At 45.4% G+C, this 20,149-nt stretch overlaps 1 protein-coding gene across 2 annotated transcripts in view; it reads left to right on the top strand.

Annotated features, from left to right (window-relative positions):
- IFT74 (intraflagellar transport 74) overlaps positions 1-20,149 on the top strand; it is a 464,653-nt gene that overhangs the window by 51,957 nt on the left and 392,547 nt on the right. For both annotated transcript variants that reach the window (XM_069240788.1, XM_069240779.1), the window contains exons 6-8: positions 702-762; positions 2,719-2,778; positions 20,041-20,102. In XM_069240788.1, the coding sequence (XP_069096889.1) occupies positions 702-762; positions 2,719-2,778; positions 20,041-20,102 (183 nt within the window). The remainder of the gene's footprint in view (positions 1-701; positions 763-2,718; positions 2,779-20,040; positions 20,103-20,149) is intronic.

Genomic DNA, 20,149 nt, shown 5'->3' with positions numbered 1-20,149 from the left:
TTTCCTAGATGGATTGAGATGCTGCTGTTACATTAATTAAATATATTCCATTGATTACAATTTGCAGAATCACCTGGTGAATGTTAATCCATGTTTTTACAATACAGTGATGTGCAGATGTTGTCCCTAAGGAGAATGCCATGTTTTTTTGGTTTCTGGCACATTTATCCGTATAGATGACTTCATATAGGGTTGCATTATCACTCAGCCTCACTGTCCCAGTTTCAGTCCTACTTCAGTATTGGTTTTTACCAGACAGCAGCCTGTGAAGCAGGGTTTTACTGTCTTGAACATTAGTAATATAAAAGTGATACAGAAGAAGTCTGTTCAACCTAGAATGTTTAGACAGTTACACTGGAAAAGTGTTCTTCAAGTGCTTTTGTAAAAGAGGATTGGGAATATATGTATTTTTGTACAATGGCTTTTAAAGTGCCCGCAAAAATACATTCACTCGTATTTGTCCAGTAGTAGGTAAACCTTTTTAAAGAAGAATAAAGTTGTTCTTGGATATGACTGAGCAAGACACATTTAGCACGATTAGTGTAGTGCACACTGCTTCATTTCAATCTTTTGCAAAAAAATCTCTTTGATATTTGGTAGTTTGAATTGTTCTCAGATGCTTACCAAATAACCTTTATTCTATTTAGATTGATACATCTTTGATATCTCATGTTATCTCACTGTTTGTCTTCTACATCTAGGGCTGAATCACTTGCTATTGAAATAAAAGAACACCAAGGACAACTGGCTGATTACAATATGGTATGTTTTCCAAACATTTTTTCCAGAATTTCTTTTGGAGATATACAATAAATTAATTCTAATGGTACCTGTACAGTTTTGATTATAATTTGCTAATCGAGTCCACATTACAAGAATATGTCTTGAGTTTTTTTCATTTTGCTCCACGTTCAAGGTTGTGGACTCCTATTGCAGTCCTTGTGTAGTATATTGAGAGAGGATGTGCCAACTGTCCCCCAAGCATTGCTCGAATAAGGAACAGTAAAGATGTATGTGGATAAGTGTGGGTAGAATCCAACCTTACAGTTTAAAGTTTACTACCCCTGGCACCGGTTCCTCAACAAGTGAAAACAGCTGGTTACAACAGGGAATTGTCGCTCTGATGTCTGTATTACCACAGGCAGAGTTTATTAGGGCAACACACTGTCCACCTTCATTGTTCGATTTGTACATGGAGCCACTGATAGTAATGATGAAGGAGGTGGGTGTGTCTGTTCACCAATTTTCAAATGACACTCAATTATGTACATATCAGGTCACCTCCTTTGACAGCATCCTCTCTTTTAAACACTGCGGGTCGAGTGTCCAGTCCTCCTTATAAGCACCATTATTATAGCCTTAGAACCCGCCGTAGCGGGCTCTACCGGCTATTAAAGGCCCGCTCCCCACGTTAAATGCCCGAGCCGAAGGCGAGGGCATTTAACAAGGGAGAGGGACTTTAATAGCCGGTAGAGCCCGCTACGGCGGGTTCTAAGGCTATTAGAACATTCTGCCACTCAGGGCAGAATGTTCTATTAAAAAAAAAAAATTCACGGAGCCCAAGGGGATTAAAATCCCCTCGGGCTCCGTGAGGCTTTGTTCACAGCTGTTGCTGTGAACAAAGCGAACATTGGAATGTTGGCGCTGCGGGCTTTTACCGGCCAGTAAAAGCCCGCAGCACTTTATTGTTTTCAATGGAGCTACCAACATTCCAATGTTCTAATAACGCATGTGCAGCCATGGAGCAACTTAAGAAAAAAAAAAAGAATGAAAAAATGCAGGCTCTTTCACCTGTTGCTGCTGAGGTGTGCTGCAAATGTCAAAAGGCTAAATGCCATGGCATTAAAACAACAGAGAGAGACTGAAGCTGGCATGAGAGGGGCCTGCTGATCCCAGATACCAGCAGCCTTCTTTAACAACTCTTTTCTTTCTTGATGCTGGTATGCGAACACAAATGAAAAGAGGCAAAATGCCATTAAATATGCAATCTCACAGCCCACAAACCAAATGGTTGTCTTGTAGGCTGACTGAAGATGTGACTGTCAATGGCAACAAAGCCATAGTGTGAGGAGAGCAGGACCATTACCATTACCATATTTAAAAAAATGTTTCTAGCTCAGATGATTCAGAATTTAATAAAATCGTTGTGATGTGTTTGGGCGCAGTGTAAGGCCCTTCAGAAAGGTTTACTGGTCATCTTTCAGTGCTTATTACTGCTTTTGGTTGCTAAACTGGTACAAATGTGGTGACTTCATTGCCCAGACAGTATTAGCATGTGTAAAAATGCTAAAATTAATACTACGAAAAAAATGTACTGCATTATGCCAGATAATTTGGTATGCCCCTACCGCTTAGTTTGGTGTGCCAATGCTGCATAATTTGGTGTGCCCCTGCCCATAATTCCAGTGGTCCTTCCTATTTTAGACTGACTGCGGATAATAGAGTCTGTCCTTTCTATATTTGTGATATAGTGTTTTACTTTTATCTATTTTTTACTGATAACGTAAGCCCTGAGATACAGCTAGAGCTGTACCTAGCTCAAATAATAATAAGGCCTTATGCCTCCTCAATTTGTGCAGGTTCAAAAGAGTGAAATCTGCCTTGTATTGCTGCATCTTTTCCCAAAACTGTAGGGATTAATTGGTATTGAGAGATAACATTTTGATAATTGTCAACTTTTTACAACATATTGACAATCCCTCTACGTTCTTCTTCTAGTTGGTGGATAAGCTAAACACTAATACAGACATGGAGGAAGTCATGAATGATTACAACATGGTAAGTACTTAATTCTCTATCTTAAATTATATGCATTGACTATCCTATTGTTGGTCTTCACAGATTGCCCTTGAAAAAACATCCCAGTTCTCTTGATTTATGTTGCCTCACAAGACAATACAACATATTTCTTTCTGTTGACATGTATTGTCTCTCGAAGATGCAAAATCTCCTCATAGGTATCTGATAGTGCCATTCTGCTTTTGATGTTACCACTTGTTTTAAATCTACATAGTAAAACAAGCAGAGACAAAGCCAATTAAGTTTTTTTTTTTTTTTGGGTCAAAGCCTTAGTATGTTATTTATGATGTTGTTTGGGGTTTACCCATGAGATTTTGAATGGCTGGATGAGCAGTGTACTGACTGCAGTAATTGACTGGTATTGCTCGAGTATATATTTTACAGACTCTGTGTTTCTGAGATGTGGGATTACTGCGGTAATCCAACTTGCCTTCCCAGGGCCTCTTAAGAATTGGGTAATTACCTGAGGAATTGGTATTGTAGGACATGATTTGAGTAGTAATGCTCCAGTTTTCATCCCTTTTCCACTGAGTATTTCACCAGCTCTTAACTGGCAAAATGTCCGCAGTGGGAGGCTTGGAGGAGTAGGGGACCGGGAGTTATTATCACCCACCTCCTATAATTCTTCATTCAGTAGTCCTAATCAGGAGCTACACTGACACTGTAAAGGTTCATACATAGAATGTATGGTGTTGTAGTGGAAATAGGCATGCACATACTACGTTGGGTAAGTGATCTTTATGCGTCCTTAATATCTGTTGATGTTATTGTGGTGTAAACAAAGAAGGCCTAGTGAGCAAATACAGTCTAGGGTGAGTGGGTGCACACAATTTTACTGCAGGCATGAATTCATAACTATCACTCTAAACCTTTACACAGTGGGAAGTTAAATCTATTGGCTTCCTCTACGCAAGCTTGGTGAGAGATGGTTGACCCAGTTATCTTCCTACGAACATTTATTAAATATAGGCAGGTCATTCTGCAAGAAGAATTTTTATAAAAATAACGTGTAGAAAAGTTCAATAGGTTAGATAAGAGGACTCAAAAGAAGTGTCTATGCAAGGTTTCTCAGTGCACGTTCTCATTTACGATGCAACAACATTGAACAAGGGAAGGATGCTATAAACAAATAAAGTGGGAAAATCTTTTACTTAAGAGTTGTGTACCCATCTGGGATGAAATGACTTTTGGCAAAATGGCTCAAGGGCAGCAGGCGACTTCGGTGGCAGAAACAGAAGAAATTCTCACAAAATTTATAAACAACCATTAATATGTTTTAATATTAACACTCAAAATAAATTAAAAATCTTACAGGTTATATGCTATTTCAAACATTTGTGAGGTATGAATAAATACAGCAAGACTTTTATAATAAGTAGAGTTTTATGAGATGGTGGAGCAGCAAGAATGTAAGGTGCAATCTTTTCTTAAAAATGAGCGTACATGTGGTCAAACAGGTACAGGCTTTGACACTAATATGAAGATGCACAGATCATATCCTAAATAAGCATAGAATTACATTTTTGCACCCCTAATAATTATGCCTACCGTTGAGCAACCTGAAACAAATGTGGTGTAAACAGAAATCAGTAAGGCATTCACACATGTGCTAAAATGGTTCTGATCACTCATACAGTTTTATTTTATATTCCAAAACTGGTGGGCTGTTACAACACACCATTTTGCCTAGTGAGGGGGATGTAAACACTGTGCTGCTCACCCCTGGTCCACAAAATAATATTGCCCTTGACCAGCATGCTAGATGACAGATGCCTCCGTCACCCTGTTCATGATTGAGAAGAAGGTCCACCTGGAGTGTGAGAGCCTTTATTGGCCTGCAGTGGGAGAGCAGTTACTGGCCTTTTCTGTTCAAAACAAATCTGCAGGTTTTCTTAAAATCAGTCATTCACTTCATCCTAGATAACATGGATGGCACTTGTAATTTTGCTCCTGAGAGAGTTGGTGGAGTGATCCTCAGGTGAGTTTGCATGCATTATTTCATGGATATAGGAGTCTATTTTGGATCTCCTGTGTGGATGATATATCAAACAGATGATGGTGAGAGCCTACTAGACATGGATCTGAATTGCCAGAATCTCCTAGAACATTCATGTAGTCTTTTGAATTTGTCTAGACTAGTGTGAAGCTAACAAGAAAGGCAGTAGTGTTGAAATGACTCCTACCCCTTTCCTCCTTCTTGATCTGCTGTAGATGGTTTTCTCAACTATTGAGGAGGTGAGGGCCATTTTCATTTTTGCTATTTTGTCACAAGTGCCCCATTGGGGGAAACATGCCTGCCATATCTGCTGAACAAAGGCATCTGGCTGAATACATAGAATGAAAAAGAAATCACATACCCCGAAACCGAACCCAAAACAAACTGGGCCTGGCGAAATTCAGATTCTGGTCTGCTAATCCTCTGCAATGAAATCTCAACAACTGATTGGCTTCCCACATCAGTGTGCTGGAGAACTTCTAAAAAGCCCAGGAAAGGTTGACCAATTACCATTCTCCGCGCCAGGTCGAAAACCAATCGAACTCCTGTTTAACCCCTGTTAGGAAAAGCTGTTCAGAGGAGACATGAAGGAAGGTGCTAACATCGAGATGATAAGGGTACTGGATGTGACCTTTAAGCCAGATAGGCCAACAGTCAGGTACATTTAAGAGGGAACTGCAGGAAGGTTTAATGCACCAAGCTCGAAGCCCAAAAGTGAATTGCTGCTACTCACCCGAAGCTGTAGTAAGCCTTCGTTGTCTCATTCACACTAAAGTGTCTGGGACTCGCTGTAGGCTAGAGGCTGTCCCTATGGATTTTTGACCCAGGACAGAGATCCTGTCAGTGAGAGGCTAGGCCATCTTGTGCTTGGACAGGGACTCCTGTAGAAATCTTGCCCTTATTTCCTGCAACTGTGGTGGCCTCCTAAGCCCTGTTTGGGTTTGGGGTTTCATTCAGGCCATACAATCTCAAGAGAATGCCAAGAGTCATCCCCAATCACCATGAAAAACAGAACCAGAAGTGGTATGCCTGCATTTACGGCTTATCTACTTCTGGCCACTACCTTCCAACGTGGGCCGCTGACTGAGGAGTATGGCCTGTGCATATGCCCTATAAGCATGGTAGGGCTGGCAGAGTCGCCTACACACTTTTGTGTGCACAGACTACATCGAAAGAGTAAGAACCCAACAAGTGAACTGTTGAGACACTTCATAATTAAGTTACTAGATCAGCCTGTTCTTCATTATCCCGTTTGGGAGGTTGGGAGTACCCAAGAGGTAGAAAAGACTTACCACCTAAAGGAAAGATTTGCATATGAACTATGAAAACTAGAAGGCACTGGACTAGTTTAAGGTATTGGGCAGGAAGAGTTTGTGGAAGTTGGAACAGACGAGGCACGGGATTTCTCTAATCTCTGGATATATACCTTTATCTACGCTATTAGTTGTGTATTTTTGTGTTGTAAGTTGAATTAAGTACCTTTCTTATCTTAAGACAAAGTACTGTTTGGACTGTTATTTATTGCATGTTATTGTATGCATTATTAAGTATCAATCCTACACCACATCCTTGAGTAAGCCATGTGTTGCTCTGCCACAGTACCCTGAGGATCGAGTGCTAAAGGATGGTACTTGTGATCAGTTTTAGTCCATCAAATCGACACGAATGGAGCCCAGTAACTCATGCATGCCCTGTAGTTAATGAATCCGTTTCCAAAGTTCACAATTTCAGTACTGCAACTTATATCTGTCCAAGTGCAAAGCTCTCAATTGAGAATGAAAAGATAGAACAGATGTAATCTGCTTACCTCCTGTGTTGCCATCAAAGGAGCAGAGCAGCAGACAACTTCCTCCTCCTTTTCTTAACCTCCCCATGCCCTGGGAAAAGGCAGACGACTAGTAGCACACCGAATACCCCTATCCTTAAAATAGGCTGGTCTTTATAATTTAATAGAAGCTCCCTTTGAAGAAGGTAGTTGAGTACTGAACCCCTACATTTGAAAGAGAGTGGTGTTAAAGATCCCTCTCAACCGCTGCCTCATGTTTAAGTCCCTACTACATAGGTAGCTTTTAGCTGCAGCTGCTTCAAACAGTTTTACCTGCCTGTGGCATACCTGTGTTGTGATTGTTTAGTTTTCTGTCTTAGGTCTCCGTTTTTGATTGAATTGCTTTATTCCCTATTCTTGTATTTGTCCAACCCAGGAGCATTTTAGCCTCAGAGTGACCGGATTGGCTGAGTTGTATCTTTCCACTGCTGACTATTGGGGACTCATTTTTCTTTGCTTTTTAGCACCCCTTGGTCACTTTACACCACAAGGCATGTTTACACACAGGCGGCCATCGTAGAATGGCTTCATGCACACACATGTCACTAGGCATGCATAGGTGGGCATCAGCTGCAAAGATAGAATGCTCTTTCTGGAGGAAGCTGGCTCAGTTTATGTTTTACACCTACGGAGAGGCACCCTGTACGGAGTCCAGGCAAGCCTTAGTGATAATGTTTAGGGTTCCAAATTGCAATAGCTCTTGACGGTTAGCTGAGACAAGCAGCTGAAGCCTATCCAGGAGGAATGTAAAGCACTTGCAATACCACAATAGTCAGACAGTAACTCCCACACAAGTGTTTCAAAAATAAAGGATTCTTTATTACAGCACTAACTACTACACCAGCATTGCTATATCTCCCTTTGGAGATATCTACGCACAATATGTACACCAAAGGGCAAGCAGAAGCATAAACGTACAGGGCCCCATTGGGGGGGAGGATCATATATTAAGTAAGTAGAATGCAAAATAGTGAACCCTACCAAGGTTAGTGTAGTAGTTAGCTAGGGACTGGGGAAGAACATAAACACCATAGTTAAGTACATCAAGTGTCCCCAGCGACAGGGTGCAGAGTTGTTACCTATCCGGTCATCCCATAGACTAACACAGGCAAGTCGGGGTTGGAATTTGTGAGTTTCAGGACCTTTCACAGTGGACCCAGAGGAAACCCAAAGACAGGGGGAAGGTTGGAGAGTGTCCCCACCCAAAGATACCCAGAAGATAGGAGTACCGACACCAAGGTACCCTGGATGCATAGGGGTGAAAGGACATCAGAAACCCTCACTGAAGTCATTGGAGGCTTCAGTTGTCCAGCTGCTGTCATAACCCGTGGTCCAAGCTGGTGGAACCCAAAGACAGATTCTGGACGTAGAAGACCTGAAAAGGAAGTTACAGCGTTCAGCAGCCTCGGAGGTGCCCAGTTGGTGCAGGTGGCAATGCCCACCCTCCTAGAGGTGAAGTTCCTGCAGGTTGGTGAAAGAAGAAGCCCAGCTTGCGGGGTCCAGGAGCTACAGAAGATCCTAGGAGTCAGCAAGTGAAGGTTAGACATATAGGTGACTTATAAGTTACTTAAGTGCAGTGAAAATGGCTGTGAAATAGTGTGTGCACTGTTTCACTCAGGCTGCAATGACAGGCCTGTGGAAGGGTTTGTCTGAGCTCCTTATGGGTGGCAAAAGAAATGCTTCAGCCCATATGGATCTCCTGGAACCCTAATGCCCTGGGTACCTAGGTACCATATACTAGGGACTTGTAAGGGGGGTCCAGTGTGCCAATTGAAATTGGTATATGAAGTCACTAGCCTACAGTGACAAATTTAAAAGCAGAGAGAGCATAAGCACTGAGGTTCTGGTTAGCGGAGCCTCAGTGACACAGGCAAGCACTACTGACAACACACACATTAGGACACAAACTATGAGCACGGGGTCCTGGCTAGCAGGATCCCAGTGAGACAGGCAAAACAGACTGGCTTATAGGTATTATCTATGAGCACTGGGGTCCTGGTTAGCAGGATCCCAGTGACACATTAAAAACACACTGACACATACCCACAAACAGGCCAAAAGTGGGGGTAACCATGCTAGAAAGAGGCTACTTTCTCACATAGAGGCTGGGGCATCTCGGTGCTCGCAGATCTCTTGGAGGAAGAGCCACCAAACCTTGGCAAGAGCAACAGTTGCTGTGCACAGGGGGTTCCAGTCCAGTGGCAGGAGCAGAGGCCCACTGTATCCCAAGTTAGTCAGAAGATAGGCAGGACCCAGAGATGGCCACAGAACCACCACCTATGAGGCAGCGCCTTTCGATGTCTGCGGGACAACAGACCTCACCAGCCAGTCGACGTCGCTTTGAGGTGCCTGCCAATGCAGGGACGTGACTCCTTCACTCCACTGGAGATTTCTTTGTGCTTCCAGGTTCAAACAGAGTCCTTGTGACCCCGTAGAATGCACAGCCTTGGGTGTTGCAGAACTCTTGCAGGATCCGGAGAAGCAGTGTTGCAATGGGAGCATTCCTGACAGAAGCAGACTTGTTTTGGTTCTAAAGCAGACTAGCATTGTTTACAGAGGCCAGGAGCAGAAGATATCTTTTCAGAGAGTTCCGTGTAGAGTCTTGCTTGATGAATTTGAGGACCCACTGATAGGGAGCCCATCAGTAACCCTAAAAGGGGGTTGGGCACTCTCTATAGTGACCCAGTTATCAGAGGTGGTCAGGGATGTTATCTGCCTAACCTAACCAGTGATATTCTCCAAGGGGCCTCTGCACATCTTTTTTCCAAGATGTCAGAATCAACCGGTCACCTGGCAGAGCTCTGTACACCTCCCTAGGGGAGGAGCTGGAGAGGGGGTTGGACACTCCCCTTTCCTTTGTGTGGTTTATGCTAGGAGGGCACCAAATGTGCCCTCTAAAGGAGTCTGGTGGTGCAGAGAGGCCAACCAGCCCACAGACACCTAGTTCTAAGGGAGAGGAGGTCACACCTCCCTCCTACAGGAAACCCTTTTTTCTGCCTCACCCCTGCTCGAGCTGGATGAGGAGCAGGAGTGCAGAACAGTGTTTGGGGTCTGCAACAGCATGGGCTGCCAGGCAGACCCTGGAAGACTGTACAGGCAAATCTGGGGATCCACTAAGGAACCACCAGAGTACATGTTTACATTGGAATCAGTGTTGTCGCATGATTCCAACATGTTTGATACCAAACATGCCTAGGTACGGAGAAACTATTATGTAGCTGGACTACCCGTGCTGACCAATGTCCACTACATGTCTTAAAATGGCTTTCCAGCACTTACAAAGCCCAGAGAAGGGAGTCTGGGTAGTAGGGGTACTCTGCCGATGCAGGCGTTCCCTCACACTTAAGGAAATGCTCCCTGCCCTTGGGCTGAAGGACCTACCAGAAGGGTGGCTTACAGTGCTTAAGTGCAGTGACTGGGATGTAAGGCATGCCTTACATCTGGGGTGAAAGGGTGCATGCACCATTTCATGCAGGCTGCAATACACAGTTTGCATGGGCTCCTATGGGTGGCACAATAAATGCTGTAGCCAATGGGAGACGCCTGGTGTAACAATGCCCTGCGTATCTAAGTGCCATATACTAGGGACTTACTTGGGTGTACTAGTATGCCAGTTGTGAGGCTCGAAAGTTACCTAGCAACCAAATGTAGAGGAGAGTGCACAGCCTCTGGGGTCCTGGTTAGCAGGATCCCGGTGAACGTCAGTCTAAACATACTGGCATCAGGCAAAACGTGGTGGTAACTATGCTAGAAAGATGGTACTTTCCTATACTTTCTTTAATAAAAGACTATTTCAAAGATGGCCATCTCTGTGTCTGACGCAGTGGTGGCCGAATGCAGACAAGCACTGGCAAAGTCAAAAGCTGTGCCTTTTACAGGCGCAACGTGTTGGCTTTGCCAGTGCTTGTACTTTATTCTCTCCCAATATATGTGAACATCTGAGAAAGTTTAACAAATTAAAGAGCAATGCGGAAAGCTACTGGCTGTCCCAAATATTTGTTTAAGTCTCTGTCACCTACTGGCAAGTCAGGAGAATTGGGTACACACCACCCCACCCTTGGATAAGCAGGGGGTAGTTAAACATATATAGAACCCCTGACTTTTGGTAAAGCTGTTTTTTAAAAAATATTTCCATGCTTCTACAGTTTGTGGCATAAAACTAGTTATTGGGTCGCTCCTTTTCTGTGTGATTTTTTTCCCACAGCAGCCGCACTCCCGCGGTGCCCATTTGGACAGCCCCGCTGGGCCGGCAGGCGGAAACCAAGTTTCTGCCCGCCGGCCCAGCGGGGATGTGGGCCGCAACATGGGAGCTGGCTCCAAATGGAGCCGGCGGTGTTGCGGCCGTGCGACGGGTGCAGTTGCACAGCAGACAGTGAAAAGCCGCATGGGGCCCTGTCCGGAGGCCCCTGCACTGCCCATGCCAGTGGTATGGGCAGTGCAGGGGCCCCCAGGGGCCCCACGACTACCCGTACCGCCAGCCTTTTCCTGGTGGTTCAGACTGCCAGAAAAAGGCTGGCGGTCGGGGACTCCTAATCCCCTGGGCAGCGCTGCCCTGGCGGATTACAACCGCCGGGGCCATTGTGGCCCGGTGGTGCGACCGCGCGCTACCGCCACGGTCAAAATACGCCGGGAGGCACCGCCAGCCTGTTGGCGGTGCTCCCGTCGTTTTGGCCCTGGCATTGTAATACCGCCAGAGTCATAATGACCACCTATATGTTGTTTCACAGAAAATGCCCTCTCTCTTTAATAAAAGTCCAGCCTATGGGAGGAAGAAGACTTCAGTCTGAGGGTGGGACCTCAGAGTGAGGAGAGGGTCAGACCTCTCCCAGGGCTCTATCAGCTGTCTCAGAGAGCATCCCAAAAAGAAAACGGTAGAAAAACGGCTTTGCCTATCCACATCCATCCATGGTTCGCCATCGAATAAATGCCGTTGTTCACCGTCAGGGCATGGGGTGTCGGCATCAGGAACATCACTATCCACTCACAGTCCTCTACTGTCTTCGAGGAGTCCAACGCCACCACGACACTCGCCGTCAAGACTGCACAGGAGTTCGAGGTCCCTACCTACATCGAGGCATCGATGTCTATCACAGTTGACATGCCTGTCAACGTTGAGGCATAGAGACAGGTTGACGTCAAGGAGCTTCACAACCTCCTCAGGGCTACTGGAGGGAAGAGGAAAGAAGAGGTGCATCTTTACCTCTCCGGATTCGGCGTACTTAAGAGCATACTCCCCTTTTAAGAGCTGCGCCAGGCTCTCCATCGCCAGTGCCATCTCCTCCTATGCATCCTCCTCCACCTCAACCCCTGTATCTAACACCGCCTCCTCCTTCAGTTGTTCCACCGAGGTCCACAACTCACTATAGATGACACCACCATTTTAGACACCATAGCCACAGCTCAAGGCTCTTATCTCCATCACCTAGGTGCTCACGTCATCACCACCATTCAAGGAGATCTCATTCCAGACACACCCTTGACACCTCATCCTCCACTACTGGGAGTTACTCACCAACACTGTCAGACTCCCCAACCACACGTTTATCACCTGTGAATGACATCACTATATTTCAAGCAGTCTTCATGAGGGCAGTTGCATAGCTTAAGATCGCTATGTCGACTCCAACACCGTCAACGTCAGTGATATCTGAGACCCTACAACGTAGTTTAGCATCAAGGCCTTTGTTACCATTAGTGCTAGGCCTATTAGAAACAGCTTTGGACCTGTTTCCAACGCCGCCTCGGTCAAGCCAGCCTCATCCAGGCTGCAGAAAAAAATACCGCCCTCCAGAGTAGGATCCTGCCATTCATTTAACAGACCAGTCACCAGACTCTGTCATTGTACTGGCAGCAAAGAAACAATCATCCACTACTCCCACTTCCACGTTTCCACCTGATAAGGAAAGTTGGAGGATAGACTTAGTGGGTTGGAAGGTTTGCAGCACAGCTGCAGCCACAATAAAAGCAGCGAGCTCAACTGCCCTTTTAGGTATATATGACAGGGCTTTATGGGACTCTATGCAACAATTTATTGACTGTCTTCCACGAGACAAACATGAAGACTTCCAATGAGGGATTACTTGTTTCCAACCAAGTCATTAGTGCCGCGGCTGATTCCTCACTACTGCAGCACATGAACACTGCCACAGAATCGCTTTACGGAGGCATTCTTGCCTTTGCCTTACCTCAATCATGCCAGAGTTTCAACAGAGGATATTAAATCTCCCATTCTCTAGTACCACTTTATTCGGAAGCCACACCAGAGATGAAATGGCAAGGATGAAGATAGAAATGGAAACTCTGAAAGTTGGCTTTGAAAGATCTAGAGAACAGTAAAAATCTTTCCATCCCTACCAATGACGGTACTATACTCAGAGGGTTCAAACCCCTCAGTGGGCACACCAACGAAGCGGCGGACAACAACAGCAGCAACATCCTTACCACCAGTACCAAAGAAAGCAGCCAAGGAGTGGATCCACCCAACAGACTTCTCAAGGTGGAAAGCAACCATCCGTGTCCAAAGTCTTTACTCCCCCCCTCTTCTGTAACCTCCTCCAGTGGGGGGAATCATATTATCTTATTTGGGAATCATATTATCTTATTTTACAGAGTGGCAAAAAAAAACAAAAGACAATTGATTTTTGAATATTGTACAAAGTGGTTATTGTCTCAGGTTCACCAGTCCTCCCCCGTCCATCCCTCTGAAACCGTTTAATTTTCGAATCCCACTGTTCATGTCGAAAGTCAGCATCCTCTTACAGAAACAAGCGTTTGAACCTGTTCCTCACCACCAACAAGGGACAGGCATTATTCCAGGTACTTTCTGGTGAAAAAGAAAGACAAGAACGGATTCAGACCCATTCTCGACCTCTAGTCAGCCAACAAATGGATTTGGTCAGAAAAGTTCTGGATGCTCTCATTACACCAAATGTATCCCAAATTACAGTAGGGGGATTGGCTCTGTTCCATCGACCTTCAAGACACATACTTTTATATTCCAATTGCCAGAAAGCATTGGAAGTTCTTGAGGTTTGTAGCAGAACAAGACCAGTACAGAGTTTTTCCATTTGGTCTCAAGTGAAAACCCAGAACATTCTTAAAGTGCAAGGCAGTGGTGGCTGCCCATCGGAGGAAGCACAAAATATTTGTTTATCCCTACCTAGATGATTAGCTGATCAAGGCGTCAACATCTCAGGAAGCTCAGTTTCACTACAACTGGACTTGCAGTCTCCTCCAAAGATTAGGCGTTCAGGTCAACCTCTTAAAGTCAACATCTGTCCTGGTTCAAACCTTGCATTATCTGGGAGCTTCCATCAGTACAATACAGACAAAAGCCTGTCCTTCAGAGGAGAGTTGTTTATCGATCCTTTGTCACTCTCTCATGACAGCTTGCCATACAATAGTGAGAACAATGTCCTCTCTCCTCGACTCAATGGCATCTTGCATCTTCCTCACACCTCTTCCTCTCGAGGACCAGTGAGACCAGCTGAAGGGTACTTAGGAGGATAGGATAGAAGTTCTGAAGTCTCAGGGCCATCAAAAAGAGAAGCAGCATCTCTGACTATCACATTTGGAGTCAGGGTTTGAGGGACCCTGTTCTTCCTAACTAGGACTGGAGTGGGGAAATTCTCCTCCACATCACTAGCTTCCCCCTCTGTGAGGGCATCATCAGAGGGGTTGTTTTTACCAAATCTGACCCTGAAATGGTGGTGCTCCCCAAAGAACCTACTTCGAGGTATGTCTTTTCATCAGGAAGTTGCTTTGCAAACAATAGTAACAGACGCCTCACAACAGAGGCTGGGGTTCTCACATGGACCAATCCAGATCCAGGGCAAATAGTCAGGGAGATAGTTAATGTAAGGAAATGCCTCCTTGGCATGGTTACCCCCTGACTTTTTGCCTTTGCTGATGCTATGTTTTGAATTGAAAGTGTGCTGAGGCCTGCTAACCAGGCCCCAGCACCAGTGTTCTTTCCCTAACCTGTACTTTTGTATCCACAATTGGCACACCCTGGCATCCAGGTAAGTCCCTTGTAACTGGTACCCCTGGTACCAAGGGCCCTGATGCCAGGGAAGGTCTCTAAGGGTTGCAGCATATCTTGTGCCACCCTGGGGACCCCTCACTCAGCACAGACACACTGCTTGCCAGCTTGTGTGTGCTGGTGAGGACAAAACGAGTAAGTCGACATGGCACTCCCTTCAGGGTGCCATGCCAACCTCACACTGCCTATGCAGTATAGATAAGTCACCCCTCTAGCAGGCCTTACAGCCCTAAGGCAGGGTGCACTATACCATAGGTGAGGGCACCAGTGCATGAGCACTGTGCCCCTACAGTGTCTAAGCCAAACCTTAGACATTGTAAGTGCAGGGTAGCCATAAGAGTATATGGTCTGGGAGTCTGTCAAACACGAACTCCACAGCACCATAATGGCTACACTGAAAACTGGGAAGTTTGGTATCAAACTTCTCAGCACAATAAATGCACACTGATGCCAGTGTACATTTTATTGTGAAATACACCCCAGAGGGCACCTTAGAGGTGCCCCCTGAAACCTTAACCAACTACCTGTGTAGGCTGACTGGTTTTAACAGCCTACCACACTCGAGACATGTTGCTGGCCCCATGGGGAGAGTGCCTTTGTAACTCTAAGGCCAGTAACAAAACCTGCACTGGGTGGAGATGCTAACACCTCCCCCAGGCAGGAGCTGTAACACCTGGCGGTGAGCCTCAAGGCTCACCCCCTTTGTTCCAGCACCGCAGGGCACTCCAGCTAGTGGAGTTGCCCGCCCCCTCCGGCCACGGCCCCACTTCTGGCAGCAAGGCCGGAGGAAATAATGAGAATAACAAGGAAAAGTCACTGGCCAGTCAGGACAGCCCCTAAGGTGTCCTGAGCTGAAGTGACTCTCACTTTTAGAAATCCTCCATCTTGCAGATGGAGGATTCCCCCAATAGGGATAGGATTGTGACCCCCTCCCCTTGGGAGGAGGCACAAAGAGGGTGTAGCCACCCTCAGGGCTAGTAGCCATTGGCTACTAACCCCCCAGACCTAAACATGCCCTTAAATTTAGTATTTAAGGGCTCCCCTGAACCTAAGAATTTAGATTCCTGCAACTTACAGAAGAAGAGGACTGCTGAGCTGAAAAACCCCTGCAGAAGAAGAAAGAAGACACCAACTGCTTTGGCCCCAGTCCTACCGGCCTGTCTCCTGCCTTCAGAAGAAAAACTGCTCCAGCGACACTTTCCCCAGGACCAGCGACCCCTGAATCCTCAGAGGACTGCCCTGCTTCTAAGAGACCAAGAAACTCCCGAGAACAGTGGCCCTGTTCAACAAAGACTGCAACTTTGTATCCAGAGGAGCAGATTTAAAGACCCCTGCAATCCCCGCAAGAAGCGTGAGACTTGCAACACTGCACCCGGCTACCCCGACTCGACTGGTGAAGAAACAACGCTACAGGGAGGACCCCAGGCGACTCCGAGACTGTGAGTAACCAAAGTTGTCCCCCCTGAGCCCCCACAGCGACGCCTGCAGAGGGAATCCCGAGGCTCCCCCTGACCGCGACTGCCTGACTCTGAAATCCCGACGCCTGGAAAAGACCCTGCACCCGCAGCCCCCAGGACCTGAAGGATCGGAACTCCAGTGCAGTAGTGACCCCCAGGAGGCCCTCTCCCTTGCCCAGGTGGTGGCTACCCCGAGGAGCCCCCCCCTTGCCTGCCTGCACCGCTGAAGAGACCCCTTGGTCTCTCATTTAAAACAATTGGAAACCCGACGCGTGTTTGCACACTGCACCCGGCCGCCCCCGCGCTGCTGAGGGTGTACTTTTTTGTGCTGACTTGTGTCCCCCCCGGTGCCCTACAAAACCCCCCTTGTCTGCCCTCCGAAGACGCGGGTACTTACCTGCTGGCAGACTAGAACCGGGGCACCCCCTTACCTCCATTGAAGCCTATGTGTATTGGGCACCTCTTTGACCTCTGCACCTGACCGGCCCTGAGCTGCTGGTGTGGTAACTTTGGGGTTGCTCTGAACCCCCAACGGTGGGCTACCTTGGACCCCAATTTGAACCCCGTAGGTGGTTTACTTACCTGCAAGAACTAACATTACTTTACCTCCCCCAGGAACTGTGAAAATTATGTGTCCTCTTTTAAAACAGCTAAATGTGTTTTATGTAAAAAGTATATATGCTATTGTGATTATTCAAAGTTCCTAGAGTACTTACCTGCAATACCTTTCAAATGAGATATTACATGTAGAATTTGAACCTATGGTTCTTAAAATAAACTAAGAAAATATATTTTTCTATACAAAAACCTATTGGCTGGAATTGTCTCTGAGTGTGTGTTCCTCATTTATTGCCTGTGTGTATGTACAACAAATGCTTAACACTACTCCTTTGATAAGCCTACTGCTCGACCACACTACCACAAAATAGAGCATTGGTATTATCTCTTTTTGCCACTATCTTACCTCTAAGGGGAACCCTTGGACTCTGTGCATGTTATTTCTTACTTTGAAATAACACATACAGAGCCAACTTCCTACAGTTAACATACCATATCAACCTCCTGGAGCTGAGTGCAGTCCATCTAGCGCTAAAATTGTTTCACCCATCGTTCAGGTCCAACACTCTGCTTCTTCAGACAGACAGTACAACAACCTTGTCCTACCTCTACAAGCAGGGAGGGATGAGGACCAAGCCTCTATCACACAAGGCCCATACAATCTGGAAATGGCCCACAGCCAGGGACCTAAAGATCACGACAACTCACCTTCCAGGTGTACAAAATGTGCAGGCAGACTCGCTCAGCAGGATTCTGCAAGAAACCATGAGTGGGTCTTGCACGACGGCGTCGTTCACAACATTTTTCATCTGTGTGGCATACTTACCATTGACCTGTTCTCCTTGGCAGAAAACAATAAATAGCAATGCTTTGCCTCAAGTACTACCAATCAGAGATGCTGGAGAATGCCCTATTGGTTGACTGGTCTGGCAAATTTCTTCACACTTTTCTGCTGATTCACGTGATTCCATCAGTCCTCAATATGCTGTCCCACTTGAGAGCCAAATTGATCCTAATAGCTCCGGAGTGGCCACGTCATTGGTGGTTCATAGACCTCCTTCATCTGTCCATCAGTCCACTTCTCAAGCTGCCATGCAGGACAGACCTGCTAACAAAGTTGGGAGGCCAGATGGTACACCCCAATATCTCTTCCTTAAATTTGGCAGTATGGCTCCGGTGCTAGTGCAATAAGGACACTTGAATCTGCTGTAGGACTGCATGGACATCCTCCAAGTGTAAGATGTGCAAGTTCCTCCAAGAATGTAGACCTACCTCTTGCCAGGAAGATGTAATTCTGCCATACTGACTTCATCTGGCAAAATCTGGCTTAAAATTCCCTTCTATAAAGATTCACCTGGCTTCCTTGCTGCCTACAGAAAATGTCCTTCACAAACCCCTTTTTTCAAAATCTCCATCATCAAGGATTTTCTAGGAGTTTTGAATAAGGCTTTCCCTCCCATTAGGCATTCTTCACCTCCTTGGGAGTTTAACATTATACTTCTCTCACCTTATGCAGGATCCCTTTGAGCCTATTCACAAAACCTCCCTGCAACACCTTTCTTGGAAGAGAGCATTCCTTATAGCTATTACATGAGCTCACAGGCTTAGCGAGATCCAAGTGCTTTGTTCTCACGAGACATACACAGTCTTCCACTCTAGCAAAGTGGTTATGAGAACTCACCCAAAATTCCTCCATAAGATTATTTCAGACTTCCATTTTAACCAGCTCATATCTTTAGCAACCTTCTTTTAGAATCCCCCTACTCCAGCTGAAAAAAATCTTCATTACTTAGAAGTGAGGAGAGTTTTGAAGTTCTACCTCAATAGGACACGAGGCATCCGTAGATCAAACCAATTATTTATTAACTATGGTCCTGTCCATAAGGGCTTGTCCACTTCTGAACAATCCATCTTCTGATGGCTAGTTTCCTGCATCCTGTTGTGCTCTCAAAAAGCTAATAAGACACTATCAGCTAAGCCTAAAGCAGACTCCGCTAGAGGTAAAGCGGCTACAGCTGCTTTATTAAGAAATATCCCTATCCCATATATTTGCAAAGCAGCCATGTGGAGACCTGTCCATACATTTACCAAACATTAATGCCTGGATTCTGATGCCAGAGCTCATGCTCAAGTAGTACAAGCTCTCTTAGAAATGTGTTTGCTTAAAACTCAACAAAGTTACCCTCTCTGTCCTCTCCACAGCATTAAATAGGGATGGACTTGCTACTCTGTTCAGTGCTTATGACTATAAACGGAAATCCTCTAGGAGAGAAGGAATAGTTTCTTATCTGTAACTCCAGTTCTCTTGTTGGGAAATTTCCATTTTAGTCATAGGCAACCCTCCTCCCCGGTGGAGTGGACAGAAATAACCAGTAGACTGATATATCACATGCATTGCCTCAAAAAGAACTTAAGCAACTGCCACCTTCTGAGCTTGATGGGATACTGGTGGTCTCTGGGTTTTATTTAAGCTCATAAAATGGAAGACTATGTGGCTACACTGCCCTGCCTTACTTCTTCTCTCTATTCTAACAAAAAGGGTTTGTGAAAGACATTTGTGCTGTTCCTATAAGCTGCATAATACTTTTCTCTCAACTGACTATAAGTCCTTCACAAAGAAACGCAAACATCTATACTTGAGAAGCTATATTAGGAACAAATGCTCTGTGGTCCGCACACATGGGCAAGATTATTCAGTGCTTATGGCTATAATGGAACTTCACCTATGCAAGAACCGGAGTTACAGGTAAGAAACTATTCCTTTCATGATAAGTCCGGTGCAAATTCATTTAGTGGTTTTTGCTGTAGGTGAAAGCAAAATTTCCTATAGGAACCAGAATGGGAAATTTATGTTTTTTATCCCCCGACCCCCAAGCACCTCCTTAACCCTTTTTCCCTGCATCGATCTACATGAAAATTGACATGCCGAACATGAGCCAACTTTGCTAAGGTTGGGGAAAAGTTTGTGTAGATTTGGCAAACAGCAACAAAGTTATTACCATTAGAAATAGTTTTGTGAAAGGTCAAAGTGTAGCTGAACCATAACAACAGTCACTATCTCTAATCCTTTATTGTAGAGCTTATATGTATGTATATTCTTGCCTTTAAGGTTTGAGATGTCACTTAGACAACTAAGCATTTGTTTAGGCAGAATGTAGATGCTAAAATGTAGATGTGAGAGCAACAGCAATTGAAGGGAACACAGGTTTATGTAAACATTGTTGGGCAGTACGTAATAACCTTATGGAGAGGGTTGATGCAGATTTTCTTAAAACGCTCCAGATTGTATGTTTCCTGTGCTATTTTATTTGGACGTTGTGTATCATAACTGTAAGAACTTACCCTTTCATTAATGTCATAACAGCTGAAGGCTCATAACGACAGAGAAGCACAAAGTATGGATGTCATTTTTACTGAGCGGCAAGCGTAAGTTCATCAAATATACCCTAATTGTACATTTGTACTGCACCAGA

This window comes from Pleurodeles waltl, chromosome 1_2, assembly GCF_031143425.1.
Source record: "Pleurodeles waltl isolate 20211129_DDA chromosome 1_2, aPleWal1.hap1.20221129, whole genome shotgun sequence".
Classification (NCBI taxonomy): domain Eukaryota; kingdom Metazoa; phylum Chordata; class Amphibia; order Caudata; family Salamandridae; genus Pleurodeles; species Pleurodeles waltl.
Note: the sequence above shows the minus strand (reverse complement) of the source record. Positions and strands in the feature narration are given on the sequence as shown.